General features: G+C 58.2%; 2 protein-coding genes and 1 non-coding gene across 7 annotated transcripts in view; 1 reads left to right on the top strand and 2 right to left on the bottom strand.

Moving 5' to 3' along the window:
• Positions 1-14425, bottom strand: part of PALM (paralemmin) — a 27230-nt gene extending 12805 nt beyond the window's left edge. For 3 of the 5 annotated variants that reach the window (XM_045576684.1, XM_045576683.1, XM_045576685.1), the window contains exons 1-5: positions 13250-13323; positions 3542-3593; positions 3067-3147; positions 2761-2891; positions 697-823 (exon numbers count right to left, since the gene is read on the bottom strand). In XM_045576684.1, the coding sequence (XP_045432640.1) occupies positions 697-823; positions 2761-2891; positions 3067-3147; positions 3542-3593; positions 13250-13308 (450 nt within the window). In that variant the 5' untranslated portion in view covers positions 13309-13323. Of the gene's footprint in view, positions 1-696; positions 824-2760; positions 2892-3066; positions 3148-3541; positions 3594-4317; positions 4378-13249; positions 13324-14167 lie in introns of those variants that run through there. The other 2 variants (XM_036425122.2, XM_036425123.2) reach the window with 2 other exon arrangements.
• The window catches only part of FSTL3 (follistatin like 3), a 19447-nt gene continuing 12623 nt past the window's right edge, over positions 12581-19404 (bottom strand). Inside the window, exons 5-6 of the transcript XR_004985829.2 lie at positions 12826-12831; positions 12581-12593 (exon numbers count right to left, since the gene is read on the bottom strand). The gene's annotated coding sequence lies outside the window, so the exon portion shown is untranslated. The remainder of the gene's footprint in view (positions 12594-12825; positions 12832-19404) is intronic.
• On the top strand, positions 16850-16954 carry LOC118711908. The gene has a single exon (XR_004985867.1). It is a non-coding gene; the product is annotated as a U6 spliceosomal RNA (small nuclear RNA).

Genomic DNA, 19404 nt, shown 5'->3' with positions numbered 1-19404 from the left:
GTCCCATAAAGACCACTCTTCACAGTCTATCCTTGAACCCCTCTCTCAGTCTCTCTGGGCCTCAGTTTTTGTCTCCCGTCAAACGCGAACACGGTCTTCCATCGAATGGACCAGGCCTGCACAGGTGCTCAAAGTAACGGCGAAGATGAGAAGGGGTGGCGTCCGTGGGAAGCTCCTTAAGCGTCAGGTCTCGTAGGAAGTGCTTGTCGTCCATGGATTCATTTATCCCCTGTGACATCCCCCGCACATGGGTGCTCTTACGGGTGGGGAAACCGAGGCCCAGAGAGGCAAGGCCAGGTGTCCCAGGTCACATGGCTGGGCAGTGGCAGGCTGAGAACTGTTTGTTGTTGTTGTTGTTATTTTTATTTTTAATTTATTTATTTTTTGTTATTTTTAATCTTCACCCAAGGATATTTTTCCATTGATTTTTAGAGAGTGGAGAGAGAGAGAAAGACAGAGAGAAATATCCACGTGAGAGAAACACATCGATTGGTTGCCTCCTGCACATGCCCCGGTGAGGGCCAGGCCAGGGAGGAGCAACGTAGGGACTTGCCCTTGACCAGTATCGAACCCAGGACCCTTCAGTCCACAGTCCAACACTCTATCCACTGAGCCAAACTGGCGAGGGCATGAGGCTTGAATGCAAGCTCTCAAACCCGGCCCCAGCAGGGGTGGGGGCCCTCGGGGTCTCCTTACCTGCTGAGAATTCAGAACCACCGCTGCCTTCTGGGTCTCCTTGGCCGGGCTGGGGGCTGCCACGTTCTCCTGGGCGGCGGCTGGGCGGGCGTCTGTGTTCTCCAGCACCTCGATCTCCTGCTCCAGCCTGGGGAGAGGGCGCAGTGCCAGCCGCACCAGGCCCCCCGCACGCCATAAGGGGACTCCTAACACTCTGTGAGGTATTCCTGTCACTTCCCCTCAGGGTTGGGGAAACTGAGGCAGGGTGACGCGTGCACACAGCCAGCGAGTGGCAGCAGAGCTGGAACCTGAACCCAGGCTGCTCGGACCTTTCATTGCCCAAGCTGTTGCTGACTTCATTTACTTCCAACTGACGCTCCTTTCCCCCCCACTCAAATACATTTATTTTTACAGGAAGCTTTATCTCTACAGGAAAACTGGAAAAAACATGTCACTTTCCAAGTATCAGAAGATAAACATAAACCCGTGGAAACAAAGCTGGGATGTTAAATCCTGCCCCGCTGCCCCCACCCAGGATGAGCCTGCAGCCCTCTCACAAAATGAGCCCACGTCAACAGGATGGACCAGCGAGGGTCAGCCTGGGGGGCTTCCTGGAGGAGGTGTCCAGTCAGGGGACACCAAATGGGCAAAATTCGGCTGCGAGAGCTACCGGGGAGCTACTCTGAGGAGAAAGCCAAGGCCCCTCCACAGCACTCGGCATGCACTGAACTCACAGCAGTGTTCAATCTAGCCCCTCCTTATCCCAGGGCTGCACTCAAGAAGTCCACCTTGTCCAGCCAGTAATCCCAGTGGCCAGTCATTTCCACTGACTTCCCACCCCACCCAGCACATGCTGCTCTGCCTGTCAGTTCTGACGGTCTCTACATAGACCTGTCTCAGCCCTCAGCTTAATGTCTGCTAGAATGAAGATGCACAGCCCGGCTGGCATGGCTCAGTGGTTGAGCGTTGACCTGTGCACCAGGAGTTCAGGGTTCAATTCCCGGTCGGGGCACAGGCCCAGGCTGTGGGCTCGATCCCCAATGGGAGGCATGCAGGAGGCGGCCAATCGATGATTCTCTCTCATCATGGATGTTTCTATCTCTCTCCCTCGCCCTTCCTCTCTGAAATCAATAAAGATATACTTAAGAAAAAAAGAATTAAGATGCACAGGAGGACTTCTGCCTTCTCTGTTCACAGGCAGGAAACTGGGGCCCAGGGAGGGAAATCCCGGCCCACTTTCTTCCAAACCGAACACACCAGGACAGGATCCCGAGTCCCCACTGCAGGGCCCGCTTCCCTGGGCGATGGCCCAGTGTGCTATGGGCCCTGGGCAGGTCTCCCCGCTTCCCTGGGCGATGGCCCAGTATGCTATGGGCCCTGGGCAGGTCTCCCCGCTTCCCTGGGCGATGGCCCAGTGTGCTATGGGCCTGGGCAGGTCTCATGCCTCTCAGCCTTTCCTTGGCCAAGCGGACGTTTGGAATGTTGGCTGTCATTTCCCTCCCCCCCTGACCCCGCTACCCTGGAGCTGAGCCTGGGCCTCTCGCCTGCCCGGAAATTCTGGGCCTTTTGTCCCAGCCGGGGGGATGGTCACTTTCCCCAGCCCGCCCCTCCCGGCCTTCCTGCAGGCCCAGCTGCCAGGGCCTCTGTGGCCTCCATTAGATCGGAGCCAGGAAGAGCTCGTTGGCTGGGCCGGTGCCAGGAAGCCCCTGGGGAGGCCACTGCTGGCAACTCCCATCCTCAGGGACTGAGGGATCCGCCCTGACTCCGCGTACCTCCTGCACCTGCTTTGCTGGCGTGTCCATGGAAGGGAGGGGTCGAGCAGGACCGCCGATGCTCCTGACAGCCCACACTGCCTCCCTCAGCCACCTTAAGCCCCATTACAGCACTGAGGTGTGGCATCAAAGCCTGTGCACCCCATATCCAGCATGTGCAGGTCTCCCTGCTCCCATCATACACACACACACACACACACACACACACACACACACACAGCAAGGTGGCCACACCGCAGCCCAGTCCTCGGGGCCCACTGCTCGGGGTTCCCACACCCAGACTCGGTGCAGGGCGGTGTGGCGCCCCATTTACCTGGAGATGGATTCCTCCAGGTGCCGGGCCTTCTGCTCATCCTCCTGCATCTGCCTCCTCATGTCTTCGTCCCCCTCCGAGGCCGAGGACGGGGTCCCCTCCAGCAGCCATCGCTCCCGCAACGCCTTGGACTGGGGGCAGCAGGAGGCGGGGCCAGAATCAGGGTCGGAGTCCGGATGGGGTCCCTTCAGCTTTCCTGCTCTCCCGGCCCCCACATTCGACTGAGACTTGGGGTCTCTGGGCACCGCCGCCCCCTCCCGCCCCCGGCCAAGGCCGGGCTCCGCAGGGGCCGCACGAGGCCGGTACCTTCAGATGCTGCAGCTGCCGCCGGTCGTCCTCCAGCTGCCGCCGCTTGTTCTCGATCTCCGCCTGTTTCTTCCGTTTCTCCTGACGGACAGACGGGCGGACGGGGTGGGTCAGAACCAGGCAGGGGCACCGTGAAGACCTCACCAACCCACCGAAGGCCCTGGCTACAAAGAGCCTGTTTTTTCTGTAAATGGCACCCACTTGGCCCGCTGACCTCCGACCTGCCCCCACCCATTCCCCTAGCCTGGGTATAAATAAGGGCAGCATTCTACCATGCCTCAGTTTCCCCACCTTTAAGGGGCTCTAAGATGGCTAGTGCTCTGACATTCCACATTCCAGGGATTAGGGAGGCTGCTGTCTGTGGGGAAGCACCAGCAGGCACCACGGAGCCGCAGGGCCCCTGTGCTTAGTGTAGGACCCCATGAGAGCCCGGCCCCCCACTGGCCACACCATCCGAGAGGTAGGAAGAACTCACTGCAATGGCCTGCAGCCGCTCCTGCTGGAATGTGGTCTCCCCGGCCAGGACCCTGGGGGAGGGGGGAGACAGACAAGGTCAAGCCAGGGGTCCACCCCACCCCTACTCTCAGCGGATGTGGTTCAAACCCCCGCTGCTCTGCCAGCTGGGTGAGCGTGGCCAGGGCTTGGCTGGCCTTCCCGAGTTCCCCTTCTGTAACTCAGGACCTGCCTGCCTCCATCCAGCCTTATGGCCGCATTCATTCTCCCCTCAGGTCCTCCTGCCTTCCCTCAGGGCAGAACCAAGAGTGGGGAGGGGGTGGGGAGGCTCTGTCTGAAGCCCCAGGAAGGACTGGGGAGGCTGGGCTGTAAAGGACAGATAGGGGTTCACCAGCAATCAAAGGCTGGAGGGCGTTTCAAGACAAGCCGTCTCACTTCCTTGCCCGGGACGGGAGACGGATCAGGACAGCCCCTGCTCAGCCTGCGCCTATGGAGCATTCTCCGGTCCTGGGGTGGTGGTTCTGGACCTCTGCCCCAAATCCCAAACGATCCGGGGCCCCTCAGGGAGCCGGGAGGCGTGGACAGGAGGCCAGGCCTCCAGGGCCAGGGCCAGGGCCAGGGCCAGCTGGGCACAGTGGCGGCGGTGGGATCTGTCTCCCTTCCCTGCCCAAAGCCCCTTATCTTCACAGGGACTGAAATTACAGACTTTCTTTGGATCTACTGCCGCCCCAACAGCCCTTGGCCTGTATCCGAGCCCAGAACCACCCTGTGGTCTCCTCTGGGTCTCAGTTTACCCACATGGATGGTTGGAGCAGACACCCAGCTCCACACCCTCCTGTTAAGCCCCCCTTCCCTTGTGGTTCACAGTGTACTGGGCTCGCCCTGGGCCAAAGCCCCGCCCCCAGCCCCGCCCAGGCGCCCCTGGGGTAACCTACCCTGGACCACAGTGCCCGTCCGCCTGTCCCCTCAGCTTCAGTTTCCTGGCCTCACTGAGACCTCTGAGGTCAGCTGGCTCCCACGCCCCAGCCAGGTGACCCCACTCAACTCTTCCCTTCCTGGCGGGTGGCACCTCCCCCCCTCCCTTCACCTCCTAGGGCCCCAGCAGCACCAGCTGCACCCTCCGCCTCTTCCCTCCCTCCTTTCTCAGGAAAAGCTGCTTCGCTGGATGGAGTTCAGGAAAAGCTTGATCCACCTCCCCAGCTCACAGGCCGGCCCTGAAGGGCCAGATTGGCTAGGCTTCTGGGCCTGTCCCCTGCCCTGAGTGCGGAGGCAGGTGCCACACCTGTGTTCCCAGCCCCTCACTTCTCACAACCCCACATGTCCCACCACAGCCCAGAACCCTACCACCGCCTGCCAGCCCCCTGCACAGACAGCCCCCCTCCACCTCCTAACCAGAGACAGCATCTCAGGAGAATCAGACCCCGCCACGCTCCTGCTCTGTCTCCCTGGCTCCCGTCACCCTTGGAGAGAAATGATGAAACTAGCATAACCCAACCCCCATCCGCTTCCCTGCCCTCACCCCCTCTTCTCCTTCCTCACTGTTCCCGCTAGCAGGACCTCTTGGCTGTGCCTCGTCGACACCAAGGCCATTCCTACCTCAAGGCCTTTGCACGTGTTGTTCCCTCTGCCTGGTGTGCTCTTCCCATGGCTGGAAACTAAGCCCAGAGAGGGCAAGGTCTTTGCCCAAAGTCACACAGCTTCAAAGGGGAAGAGCTCGGATTCAAACCCATTGCCCAGCTCTGGAGACACACACACACACACACACACACACACACACACACACACGCCAGCCACCCGGTTCCCAGCTCCAACCCAGCCTCCAGGGATCCCTCCAGAAGGAGGCGGAGCTGAGGAGGGGTCATACAGCAGGTGAGACCCCAGGGCACGCAGGGCCTGCTGGGCAGAGGCACCAGCCACCTAACGCCATGGTGGGCAGGTGATCATTCAGACCGGACACAGGGACACAGGGACGGCTGTGAGGCCAGCTCCACAGGCTGCAGACAAGGCGGGCAGTGTCCCTCCTCAGGCGGCCGGTCCCTGCTGGCCGAGCCAGGGCAGGGGGAGGTCAGGGGGCTGGAAGAGAATGCTCACCCCTCCCCATTGCCCCTCCCTGTCACAGCCCAAGGGGCGCAGGCTGTGCACCCTTCCCATGGCCCCTCCCAGGCCCGGGGGCGCCTCTGCCTCCTGGTGATGGATGGCAGGCCCGAGGAAGGCGGTTGCCCTGGCAACCGCGCCATCCCCAAGGCAACTCGGAGGCCTGTGAGAGGGTGTGGGCCCGCCACGCTCCTCCCACCCCCAGCCCCAGCTCCAGGGGCTGCCGAAAAAGGATGGGAGGCCGAGGTAACTGCGCCCCCCCCCGCCCCCCCCTGTTTGGGGGATGGAGTCCCATCTTGGGTCCAGGGGCACCCGCCCAGGGAGGGGCTCCTACCACCCCCCTCCTTTCTCACCGCCCCCCCCCTCCGCCCCAAAGGGTCTGGGCCCGCCCCTGACGCAAGGTAGCTAAGTTGAAGCCAAGATAACGTTCAACATCATAAATGAGAAAAACTGAACGAAGTAGGGCCCTAGCCCTCTCGCGAAACAGCTATAAGTAAGAACCCCCTCCGGGAGCTCCCCACCTTCCAGGCGGGTCCCAGCCTCATCTAGCAGGAGGGGAAACTGAGGCTGGGGAGGATGGAAGTCTGTAAGGGACACATGCTAAGTGCCCACCCTCCTGAGGGCCCTCAGACCCATTTTACCGGTGGACGGAGTGAAGCTGCCCAGCGGGGACGGTGGGACCTGTGCTCCGGCGGGCGCAGGGAGCAGGGGGCCCCCCGGGGGTCTGGCGGGGCAGGGGTGGGGCAGGGGGGTGGCTGACATGCCCTCTAGGGCTCAGTGCGGAAAGCAGCGGCCGGATCACAAAAGATCGGACAGGCTGGGTGGAGAAGCTCCGTTTCGGCTAAAACACAAGGGGAGGATTTAGAACTGCGTGGCAGCTGCCCCCCCCTGGCTTCACTAGGGGGGAGGGGGGTAGTCGCTGGGCTCCTCTGTCTGCGCATCGCCATGGGCCGCAGCTAGGGCGGCTGGTGGGGGGACACGCCCTCTGCCTGGACGCCCACCCTCGGCCTGCGAAGGCTCCAGTCCCCGCGCGATTATTTTTATGGCGCTTGGAGCAAATTCTGGGCTCAAAGAGGGAATGTGGGCGGCTCAGGACCCGGAGAGGGTGTGGGCCGTGAGCGCGTGAGATAATCCCGGCCCCTGAGGATGAGCTAAGGAGGCCCCAACCCAATGGGCCGGGCGTTTATGTCTTAAAGAAAGACCAGAGAGGTTATGCAACGGGCCCAAGGTCACCCAGCGGGCAGAACGGGCGGGCCCTGGGCGGGTGTGGGGATCGCCCGAGTTCCTCCAAGAGCCTACGCCTGGGCAGCTCCAGCCAGAACGAGGGGGTCCTGGCCCAGGCAGGCTCACAGCCCCGTGCTGGAACATTCCTGTGTTAATTGAAAGGAAACAGCTGACGACGACCTTGGCCATGAGGGGCGGGTGGGGCAGAGTCACGCGGGCTGGGAGGAGGGGAGAGAGGGAGCCCTGTGGCCCAATGGGCCCTTTCCCTCATCGGAGGGAGGGAAGGGGGGATGGAGAGGCGGGAAGTCCCCATCCCACTGGCTGGCTCCCCGAGGTGGGTCCTTTGTCTGCCCAGCACCTTCCTGTCCCCAAACCCTCCACAGCTGTCACCCTGAGAACGCCTGGGCCTCCCAGCCTCCCCAGTTTACCCGTCACTCCTCATCGCCTCCCTCGGCCTCCCCTCTCCCTCCTCCACCTCCAAGCTCTGCCCTCTTCCAGCAAGCCTTCCTGGTCCCCTCCCTCCCCCGGGGACTCCCAGGACCACGACTGTCGCTAACTAACGAGGTGGACAGCCACGAGCCATTCGCTGCCTCGGAGGTTCAAGGCGGAGACAGCACCCCCGTGGTGGAGACAGGTCAGGGCAGGACACAGACCCAGAGGAGCGAGCCTGTTGCCCATTAACCTGGGCAGAGAGCAGGGAGGGCTGGACCCTGCCCTGGGCCCTTCAACAGAGGGCATCGGAGCAGGAGTGAAGGCCACAGAGACAGAGCCTTCCCCAGGGGCCACAGCAAATCCAGCTGCAGAGACCAACCCCAAAGACCATGGTTCCTGCCCACCCCTCACTCGACTCCAGCCATACTCAGGCGTCCAAAGCACGTTACAACCCAGGGCCTTAGCCGAGGCCGGTTTGGCTCAGTGGATAGATTGTTGGCCTGCGGACTGAGGGGTCCCGGGTTCGATTCCGGTCAGGGGCATGTGCCCTGGTTGCGGGCACGTCCCCAGTAGGGGGTGTGCAAGAGGCAGCTGATTGATGTTTCTCTCTCATAGATGTTTCTGGCTCTCTGTCCCTCTCCCTTCCTTTCTGTGAAAGAATCAATAAAATATATTTTTTAAAAACAACAACAAAAAACAGGGCCTTTGCACTGGCTGGGTGCTCTGCCTGGCGCAGGCTGTCCCTGCATCCGGCCTCGCTCGTTCCCTTAGGGCTTCCTTCAGACGTCACCTCCTTATTTAGGCTTCCTCTGATCTCCCTACTCAGGTTCAGCCCCTGGACCCCCCAATGCCCCTGCCAGCTCTCACCCTCCTGCAACTCCCTGGACCTTTGCTTATTTTGTTTTTTATTTCCTCACGAGGACAGTGACTGTCTCTTCTTGTCCCTGCCACGTACCCAGCACCCAGGGTACAGCAGGTTCTCAATGAACAGTCACTGTGCCAGCAAGTCAACTAGGGTATTTCCACTTTCAGAGGATGCCCCACCTGTCCCCTCTTCCCATTCCTGCCACCCCCTGGACTGACCACCTGTCCTACGACCACCTCCATGTTTTCCTTTTAAAGAAACACTGTCACATCGACCGAAAGCAGGATCAGGGTTGCCCCCATCTAACAGAGGACACGGGATAGGTTCTGACTACCTTCGAAGTGACTGTACAAATTAATATTTAAACAACCCAAACACCCACCAGTGATGAATGGATAAACACAATGTGTCTGTCCACTCGATGGAATATTACTCAGCCATGAAAGCAAGTGCTGATACAACGTGGATGAGCCTTGAACATGTGATGCTCAGTGGAAGAAGCCAGACACAAAATGCCGCATAGTATGTGGTTCCATTTACGTGAAATGTCCAGAACAGGCACATTCCAGAGACAGAGAATGGGTTAGGGTTGCCAGGATGGGGATGCCTGCAAAAGGGGACAGGGCCTGTTTTAGGGCTGATGGAATGTTCTGGAATTAGTGGTGATGGTTGTACAGCTCTGTAGATGTGCTGAAACCACTGAATTGTGCACTTTAGTGGGGTGGGTTGTGTGGTGTGTGGATGATATCGCAATACAGCTGGTAAAAATAAACATATGCCTTTCTATAGCAGAAATGCCCTCTCACCAAGGGCCAGGCCAGGGTCGGAGCACAGGTCCTGCCGGAGACTCTCCATGATCGAAAGGATGTGAACACCAACTGACTAGGACATCATCTCCTCATTCCCTGCAAGCCCTCTGCCAAGCCCCTTCCCTTCACTCCGCCTTCAAGGAACCCACATCGCTGACCGCCCCCCTCCCCCCCCCCCGCTCACCCACGCTGGGCTCCGAGGCGTGGCCCGTCCCACCACCACCCGTGTCCACGCCGTGACTCCCATGCAGCCTGGCCTCATTTGGGTCCTTACCTAATCTGCCCACCACACGGCCTGGTTTGGTTTCTAGCTCTCCATTTTCAGCCCAATCCATTCTGTCCCAGAGACGGGCTTTGACTGTCCCTGAACTCTTGCTTGAAAGAGGCAGGAGACAGGTATCCCAGCCCAGTTCCACACTCCTGAGAACCAAGACCTCTCTTTGGCCATCGTACGCTGCACAGAGACCCTCTCTGAGCATCCAGGGGCTGGGCCATCTCTCTCTGACCAGGACAGCCTGGCCCTGTGCATGGCTCTGACACCACACAACTCTGAAATCAGCTACCAGCATGGCTCAGTGGCTAGAGCGTCGGCCTGCGGACTGAAGGGTCCCAGATTTGATGCTGGTCAATGGCATGTACCTTGGTTGCAGGCACATCCCCAGTAGGGGGTGTGCAGGAGGCAGCTGATTGATGTTTCTAACTCTCTATCCCTCTCCCTTCCTCTCTGTAAAAAAATAAATAAAATATGCATTTAAAAACAAAACAAAACAAAAAACCTCTGAAGTCAGTACTATGCTCACCCAGACATTGGGTCCTGCTCCCCTGACTTTGGCCCTTGTCTCTGAGCTGCCCTCACCTGCCCCATCTAGACTAAACCCTGACTAGCTCCTCACCAACCTGGCCCCTCACCTGCAAGAGTCTCTTCTGGTGCCCGGCATCAGCTCTCCCTTCTCCCCTGCTCGGACCCATCCACGGCTCCCGTGGCCCCCGCTGGGCACTAGAGGCCTGTGAGGACCCAGCCCCAAGAGCACAAACCACAGCGTGCTCCCCTCTCCCACCTCTAGCAGAAACGCACAGGCCACTCTCTCCTACCAGATGCTCCCTCTGACCACCTTTCCCAGAAAAGGCCCGTGACGGGAAGGACTGACGCCTCCCTCCACACCTCCGAGGAGACCGTTCAGGGGCTGCCCCGGGCCTTCTGACCCAGCACGGGGCTCGGACGGTCAGGAGGGAGTGCTCCTTACACGAATGGGTAAGACACTTCCTGGGTGGAGGGAGGATGGATGGGAGCAGGGCTCCCAGGCTTGGAAAGAGGACATGTAATTCCCGCCCCCCCACCCTCACCCCCCAGAACTTCAACCTATTTCCCAGCATCAAAATCTGAGACCCGTGAGGGTGGGTCTCGTTTGGGGTTGGTATTACAAGATCCAAGTCCATAGGGCACCCTCTCCTCTCCCAACTGTGACCCCCCCTGGGAAGGGGCTAGGTAGGTTCACGTCTCCACTCACCTAGTGTGAAAAGTGAGCCCAGGGGAGGTGAGTGGCGTACCCATTCTCACAAGGAGTCAGGACACTCCCTTCCCATGGCCTGCTCTCAAAGCAGCAGTCACAGAAGAGGTCACAGCGGGGGTCCAGGGGCAGGTGTCCCCAGGAGCCAAGACGACCAACCAGGTTGGAAAGCTGGTGCCAGAATACCTAGGAACCCTGTAGACCAGTGTTCGGCAAACTGCAGCTCGCGAGCCACGTGCGACTCTTTGGCCCCTTGCGTGTGGCTCCTTCCACAAAATACCACATGCGGGCATACACGTACAGTGTGATGGAAACTTTATGACCCATGCATGTGCAGAAGTCGGTTTTCGGCTCTCAAAAGAAATTTCAATCATTGTACTGTTGATATTTGGCTCTGTTGACTACTGAGTTTGCTGACCACTGCCGTAGACAAAAGCCCCTGGGACATAGGAAGGTACAAAGATTCCCTTCCTGCCCTGGCCACTAAGAGGAAAGCCCAGCAAGCCCAAGCCCTACCCCTGATCAGCTGTGGCCTCCAGCATGTCGTGTCATCCCTCCATGCCTCAGTTTCCCCACCTTACAGGGCTGCTGTAAAGATGAAGGAAATGAATTCACAGGGACAAGGCGCTCCATCCAGGCCTACAGCAAGGGCTGACGAAATGAATTTAACTTAAATAAAGGATGCCAGCGCTTCTCGAACCACATCCCCATGTTCCTGCCACTACCTCTAGGATTATCTGCTTGTCCCTTCCCTTCACATCACTCACCGTTTGAATCCAACCCCCTCGGTTTTAGATGGAAACATTTCATTGTTTCCAAGACTGGGAAAATAAGAAGCCACGGCCACAGAGTAAAAACATGGAGAAACAGACACAATGAAAACGAAAGCTTCTTATTCAATTACCACTGGATATTGCTGCTTTTTAACTGGCTGGGCCTCTCATTAACAAGGGAGATTAGCAAGTGTGAGAGAAACATGAAGGATCCGGTTAGCACCCAACAGAGACTCCTTAAAGATGTCCAGGCCCGAGGGTGGGGAGAAATCTGGGAAGGTCCGGCCCCAGCCCTGCTCTCTGTCTCCTCTCCCCGGGCTGCAGTCCTGCCTTCAGCCAGGATAGAGCCTGGGCATTTGAGAACGGCCACCCTGAGCTACTGAGCTAAGATATCGTTACTTTATCAGCCAGACCCTGAGGCTCCGGGAGGAGCAGTACCTCACAGGGCCCCCACAGCAAATCCTCCCTCCCAGGCAGGACTGGCGTCCAGCTCTCCCCACCAGGAGTGTGTCCTGCTCTGCCACTCCCACCCTTGTCACATTTTTAAATATATATATTTTATTGATTTTTTTACAGAGAGGAAGGGAGAGGGATAGAGAGTTAGAAACATCGAGGAGAGAGAAACATTGATCAGCTGCCTCCTGCACACCCCCCACTGGGGATGTGCCCGCAACCAAGGTACATGCCCTTTGACCAGAATCGAACCCGAGACCCTTCAGTCCCCAGGCCGATGCTCCATCCACTGAGCCACACTGGTTTCGGCCCTGGTCCCATCTTTGCAGCATCAGCCATCTAGCCCAATAGCTCGGTGATCAGCTGCTACTTTTCAATAAACCCTTAAAGTCTTAAACCAATGAAAACAGGTTTAATCTTTACATTCCTAAACGACTGAAAACCTGTTTGAGCCTTTAATAACATTTTGTGAAATTCTTACGTTTATTTTTTCAGGTTCTCTTTTTTAAATTTTGTTTTTAAGAGAAAGTTTCCAGCACCACCATAAGCCTTACAACCAAGATCTCCTGTGACTCTGATGGCAAAATCCATGGAAACGGAAGGAGGGGAGGGATGTGTTCTGGGGGCTGTTGCCTCTGTGCCTGGAGCCTGCTCTGCCCTCGTGGGAAAGGACCACGAGCGAGGAATGAGCGGGGGCAGGTGTCCCAGCCAGGGCAGCCCGCGGGCAGCCTCTCCTCACCACCGTCAGCCCAAGAGCTGGGGAAAGGCTTCTCTCAAGTCTATTCGGGCCGGGTAATGCCAAGTCCCACCCCACATCTGTACCCAGAAAAGCCAGTGACCCACCTAACTGGGGGAAAGGGGGCGCATAGCACCATATCTGACCTGTGACCAAGAAGGTCCAGGACAGGGCCCCCGCCTTGTGCTGTGTGACGCTGGGGCGGTACTGCCCCTCCCAGGGCCTCAGTGTCCACACTGAGAAAGAAAGGGGTGGTGGGGAAGGAAACAATGAGATCCCATCAAACAGCCCTCCTAGCTCTCCTCTCGTTCTCCAGGGCAGCCCCCTCCCGGAGGCCACACCCTGCCCGGCGGCGCCTGCTGTCAGGAGGCCTAGAGGCTCCCCCTGGTCCCTGGGAGCAGAGCAGGTAAACAAGTGGGGGATCGTAGCGCAGACAAGTCTGGGCCCTGGCTCCCCTGAGCCCCTGGCTGGGCTCCCGGGGCGGCTTGAGGAGCAGCTGAGGCCTTTGTCTGGGTTTTCAAAAGCAGAGGACACTGGGTGTCACATTCCGAGGAGGGCAGGAGGCGGGGGCTCCCACCCTGCGGAGGGTGTGGTGGGTCACGGGTGAATCCCTGGAGGGAAGTTGTATGTTCAGAAAACACACCCAGTGGGAAGGGCAGGGGGAGCTGGACTGGCTAGACCTACAAGGCCAGGCCCCCTGCCCCATGGGGACCTGCCCCAGTGCCGGACAGCAGATGTCCCCCCCTCACACACAGTGAGCAGGCCGCCGGGACCCCAGGCACCTGCTGCCCACTCCCTGCCCTGGCAAACACTCGGTACCACCTCCCGGCGCCCACCTGTGGGAGTGGGGGCGCGGGGCCCCCCTGACGCCAGAAAGAAGGACTCTGTCTGACATGACCGTGCACACTCATTCAGCACCTGCTTGTGCAAGAGCCCTGGCCCAGGCACTCCACACCTCACCCTCCACAGCCCCAGGCCACCCATCCCATCCCAAGCGGCGGTCAGGGCACTCTTGGCTGCACCATTTGGGGGCACTTTCCCCGGAGGGGATCAACTCCCTGCTCCCCTGTTGGAAGGCACCTGGACCCCAGTCTCACACACCCCAGACCGGAAGCCTGGAGAGAAAGCCCCTCCCTCCAGTGGTAACTCGGGACAACATCTGTCAGCCAACCCCCGGCCCCCCACCCCCCCACTCCGCCGACCCCCGCCTTAACAGGGGCTCCAGACAGAGGCCGGTGGGGAGGGCAGCCAGACGGAGGGAGGATTGACCTGTGGGCGCGGCCAGGGCGCAGGGAGCAGCGAGCTCAGGCTGGGACGTGAGGGGGTGAGGGGTGGCGGGTGAGCTCAAGGCCTGGCTGTGCCATGGGGAGGGGTCGCTCCATCACCCCAGGGGGCCCACTTGGGAGCCCACAGGTGGCCGAGGCGAGCCCAGGGGGCGCGGGCAGGGCGCGGGCCGGGCAGGAACAGAAACGCGCGCCTCCCCCTCCCTGTGTCCTGGGCTGCCCCCCAGCCGCTCGCGCCCGTGGGCCCCTTGGTGGAGTGGGGTGGGGTGGGGTGGGGTAGGTCTCAGGATCGGCGCTGCCCAGCCCGAGTCTTTCCGGGGGAAACACTGAGCTGGGGGTCCTGGAAGCCCCTCGCCACCTCCCCCTCCACGCGGGGGCGGCGCCGCTCCGGGTGGGGGCGGTGGAGAGGCCTCGCCCCTGGCTGCGCCCCCGCCCACAGCCCCCCGCCCCGGCCCGGGCGCGCCTACTCACTCCATCTCCCTGCGGAGGTCCGATCGGGTCGGCGATGCTGAGCCGGGGCGAGCTTTAGGGGTGCGCTTTGGGGGCGGGAGGAGGGCGGCGGGCTACGGCCAGGCGGCCCGGGCTGCGCGGCGCGGGGGCGCAGGCGCCGGCTCCGGCATCGCCCCGCGCGCGGCTGTTTATTGTCCGGGCGGCGGCGGGCGCGGGGGGTGGGCTGAGCGCGCGCGCCGGCGCCGCCGCCACCGCGTTTCGCTGTCGCTCCCCTCCCCGCCCGTCCCCTCCCACCTCCCGGCGCCGCGGCCGGCGCTGCGCCCCCTGCCGGCCGCCGGCGACACCGCAGCTCCCCCAGCCCCGCGCGCGGGCCGTGCCCGCAGCCTCCCCGCCGCCGCCCGTGGGCCTGGCCTGGAGCCTCCCCGGAGCTGCGCCCCACGCCCCGCCCGGAGTCATCCATCCCTTGTCCTTGGGGCTTCATCCCAAGGAACAACAACAGCCTGTGATTATTGGAATGGGGAGTCTAGAGGGTTCGATGCTGACGGCCAGGCGGAGTCTGTGCGCTAGCCCTAGACTTGACCTGGACAAAACCCTGTCCCTCCCAGCTCCGGGTCCAGAGGGAAGCGGGGGAGGGGAGGCTGAGGGCAAAGGACCCGGGGGATGGGTGTGTGTGTGTGGGGGGAGTCCGGGAGGCCGCTCGGAGGAACTGACGCCTCTGCTGCAGCCTGGCGGTCTGCAGGAGGAGCGTTCAAGGCGGAGGGCGCTGCAAGTGCAAAGGCGGGGCTGTGGGACCCAGCCAGGCCCGGGTGAGGAGGAATGATAATAACACAGCAATTCCTTAAGCTTCTCAGCGTTTGCTGGGCGCTGGGCGCTGGTCCTGGAGCTGGAGTTGGAGGAGGGTAAATGATTTAAATCTGCCTCAGCTCTCACAGCACACACTGCAGGCCTCTGTAGCCAGAACGAGTGAGGTGGCTAGAGGAGGGAGCCAGGAGAGCTCAGGCTTTGTCCTGAGGGCACTAGGGAGCCACAGCAGAGTTTAGAGCAGGAGATGAACCAACCTGATTTATTTTTTATGATGGCCCCTCTGGCTGCCAGGTGGGGAGTGAATTAACAAGGGCAAAGTGGAGAGGCGTGGAGGCCTGGCAGAGGCTGAACTGGGATCCCACCCCTCTTTCAGGCTGAATGAGATTGAAAGGCAGGTGGATTGTGGATGGATCTTGAAGGGAGAGCTGACAGGATTGCTACCGATGGGTTGTGGGATGACAGGCATTGGGGTCTCCCCATTTCCAGACTGAGCCATTTGAAGGACATGTTAACATGATGGGGTTGGGGGAGGGGAACAACAAAGAATGACATTGGGTGGGCAGCTGGCCCTCTGGGTTTAGGGGGAGGCCTGGGCTGAGCTAGGGGAAGTCTGGACAAGATCATGTGAGAAGCAGGCACAGGCAGAAGACAGAGGCAACCAGTTCTGCCTACCCCTTGATGTCTTGCAGGCTATCTTGAGTCCTTCATGCTGCACGTGTCACCATATGACCCACAGACCAGGAGAGAGGCAGGACCTGTCACTGCCAACATGTACTCTGCAGCCCTGACTTCCAGGTTCTTATTAGAACTCTAGTCTCCTGGCCCCAAACACACTTACTTACTGGGGTCTGACTTCGGGGAGGGCAGGGAAGAGAGATTCTCCTAAAACACTTCTAACTATTTTCTTTTTCTTTCTTTTTTTAAAAAAAATATATTTTATTGATTTTGTACAGAGAGAAAGGGAGAGAGAGAGTTAGAAACATCGATGAGAGAGAGTCATCGATCAGCTGCCTCTTGCACACCCCCCACTGGGGATGTGCCGCAACCAAGGTACATGCCCTTGACCGGAATTGAACCCGGGACCCTTCAGTCCCCAAGTCAGTGCTCTATCCATTGAGCCAGACCGGTCTCGGCTAAACTATTTTCTTGTAAGTAAAATAGTTCTACTCAGCAGGTGCTTAATAAATTGATGTGTGTGCAAAGGGAAATAGCTTTGGAGGGGCTCTAGAGAAGTATCAGGATGCACCCCAGAGGGGACAGGAACACTGCTATTTCTTTGTTTATAGGCCTTTTCATCCCCCTTTTTACAATGAATGTGCATTCATTTAGCATTAAAATAATGAGATAAATTAGCAAACTTAAAAAAAAAAAAAAAGACCCAGAGAAACATCAAGGGCCCTGGGTTTGAGTCCCAGCTCAGAGCCACATGTGCTGTGTGACCCTGGGTATGTTTCTTAACCTCTCTGAGCCTTATTTCCCCATCTCTTAGGGCAGCTGGGAGGGTTAACAGAGTGAATACACAGGAAGGGCTTGAAACAAGGCCCAGCACACAGTAGCCCAGGGTTTGGCAAACTATTCCTATAAAGGGCCAGGTGATAAAGATTTTCAGCATTGCAACCGCAGGACTTGCATTGCAACACGGAAGCAGCCAGAGGCAATATTTAGTACATGAATTGCTCAGCAAAAGGAAGCTGTGAGTAATTCCATCTCTGTCCTCTGTCCCTGTGTTCATTCAGCCCAAAAAGATTTATTGAGCACCTACTGTGCAACCAGCAGAGTTAGGTGTCAGGGATGCAGGAACCTCGTCCTCAGAGAAATGGCATTTTTTTTTGTCTCCTAAGTAAATGATTCAAGGTTCTAGGGATGCTGGATGCATTTTGTTTAAAAATAGGAGGAAGAGTGCTGGCTTTGGCAGCACATACACTAAAATTGGAAGGAGACAGAAAATTAGCATGGCCCCTGTGAAAGGATGACAAGTAAATTCATAAAGTTTTTTGTTTGTTTGTTTGTTTAAAAAAGCCCGTCAGTGTGGCTCAGTGGTTGAGCATTGACCTATGAACCAGGTCACAGTTAGGGCACATACACAGGTTGCCCAGTAGGGGGCAATCAGGAAACAGCAGATCAATGATTCTCTGACATCATTGAGGTTTCTAGCTCTCTCTCCCTCTCCCTTTCTCTCTGAAATCAATAAAAATATTTTTTTAAAAGAAAGAAAGAAAATAGAGCCAAACCAGTTTGGGCTCAGTGATTGAGCATTGGTCTTAGGACTGAAGGGTCCCAGGTTTGATTCCGGTCAAGGACATGTGCATTGGTTGGGGGTGTGCAGGAGGCAGTTGGTCAATGTTTCTCTCTCATCCATGTTTCTGGCTCTCTATCCCTCTCCCTTCCTCTCTGTGGAAAATCAATAAGATTTAAAAAAAAAAAAATAGAAGGATGGAGAGAGACTGTTGGGAGCATCTCTCCTCCCACAAAACATTCTACACCTTTCTCAGCCCTAGACTTTCAAGGGCTCCCACCTCCCTTACATCAAAAGTGAAATTCCTTCCCACAGTTCTCAAGGCCCTGCCTAGGGGCCCCAAGAGCCCAACATTCACACCCCAGACTCAGGCATGCAGGCAGTTGCTTCCTAGAGATAGTGACACATGAGCTGGGGAAAGGAGGTCAGGCAGAGATGGTGGGGAGAAGCATCCCAAGTAGCAAGGACAGACCCCCAAAAGGCATGGAGCTGGGACAAGGCAGGGTGTGTCCGGAACTAGAGCAGTAGGCTTGAGTTGACCTTTCACCCTCCAGAGAGGCAGCCACATCACCCACTTCTTAATCCTCTGCTCAGGGTGCTGCAGCTCCCATTCCTCTGGCCACAGCCCCTTCCTGTACCACTTGCAACCACGATTTCCATGATGATGCCCCTTCTCCTTCCACCTCCTTAGCCACCGCGGCCCAGCACCCCTGCCCCTGCTCTGCACTCACCTCACAGCCTGCTGCTCCGGGACATCCTCTGGGGCCCTTGGACTCCTGGGGAAGCTTCACACAGGCTCTGTGCAGGCCCCCAAAGCCTCCTCTATCCCTCAGTCAGAGATCCCTTTCCCTCCCCTAGCCCTGACTTCAGCTCAGGCCTGTGTCTCCCACCCCAAAAGGGGCTAAGGAGGTGTAAGCTACACATAGAGGGACTGTATCCCAGAAAGAAAGGGGCTCAAGCTTCCCCACCCCAGCTTTATAACCCCAAACCTCAGGCCCAGACGAGGTCAGGCCCTTGACAGACCAACATGCCAGAGCCTTTGCTCCTGCTGTCTTCCTGGCCTGTTCTGTGACCCTAGGGTGCCCGGCCTTCACGGGCAAGGGGCATGGGGACCTGATGGGGTACCCAGCTCTGGCTGGCTCAGCATTGGTCCATCTGCAGATCAACAGAACCCAAACTCACTCCCCAGGAGGGCTGTGTCCTCTGCACCTGAGAATTCTCAGAAAAGAAATTAATATGACCATGAGTCAATCTCTTCAACATATAAAGAGCTCTAACTAATCAATAATAAAAGTAAGGCCCTAGCTGGTTTGGCTCAGTGGATATAGCATCCGCCTGCAGACTGAACGGTCCTGGGTTCAATTCTGGTTAAGGGCACATGCTCAGATTATGGGCTCCAACCCCAGTAGGGGGCATGCAGGAGGCTTCCAATCTATTCTCTCTCATCATTGATGTTTCTCTCTTCCTCTCTGAAATCAATAAAAATATTTTAAAAAAAATAATAATAGTAAGTGTTTAGTAAAGGGAGCTATTGTTACCATTACTAGAGACCCGGTACAAAAAAAAAAAAAAAATTCATGCACAGCGGGGAGGGGGGTCTCCTCAGCCCAGCCTGCATCCTCTCTAATCCAGGACCTCTTGGGGGATGTCTGACTGCCAGTTTAGGCCTGATTCTGGCAGTCAAACATCCCTCTCACAATCCTGGACCACTGGCTCCTAATCGCTCACCTGCCTTCCTGCCTGCCTGCCTGGTCACCCCCAACTGCCCCCCCACCGGCCAAGTCATCCCTCACTGCCCCCCACACCAGCCTAATCACCCCCCACTCTCCCACCACCTGCCTGGTCTTCTCTTTCTGCCCCACTACTGGCCTGGTCACCCATAACTGCCCACACCTGCTGGTGTGGTCGCCCCCAACTGTCACCCCTGTGGACCTCGTTTCCCCCAACTGTTCTCCTTCCCCCACCTTCGCCTCCCCCCTGTTTGGTTGCCCCACACAGCCTGCTGTTCAGTCATTTGATCATTTCTCACTAACCCCCCCTCCCCACCGGCCTACTTGGCCCATGCAGCCTGCTTGTTCAGTTGTTTGGTAGTCCCTCACTGTCAGCTTGGTTGTAGGCAGCCATCTGTGAGGGCATGAGGTTAATTTGCATACTACATCATCTTTATTATATAGGATTGTTGTTATTATCATTGTCACTGTTGTTGTTGTGTCTGCTC

Source organism: Pipistrellus kuhlii, unplaced genomic scaffold (genome assembly GCF_014108245.1).
Source record: "Pipistrellus kuhlii isolate mPipKuh1 unplaced genomic scaffold, mPipKuh1.p scaffold_m20_p_8, whole genome shotgun sequence".
NCBI lineage: Eukaryota > Metazoa > Chordata > Mammalia > Chiroptera > Vespertilionidae > Pipistrellus > Pipistrellus kuhlii.
The sequence above is the reverse complement of the archived record's forward strand: the minus strand, read 5'-3'. Positions and strand labels throughout refer to the sequence as shown.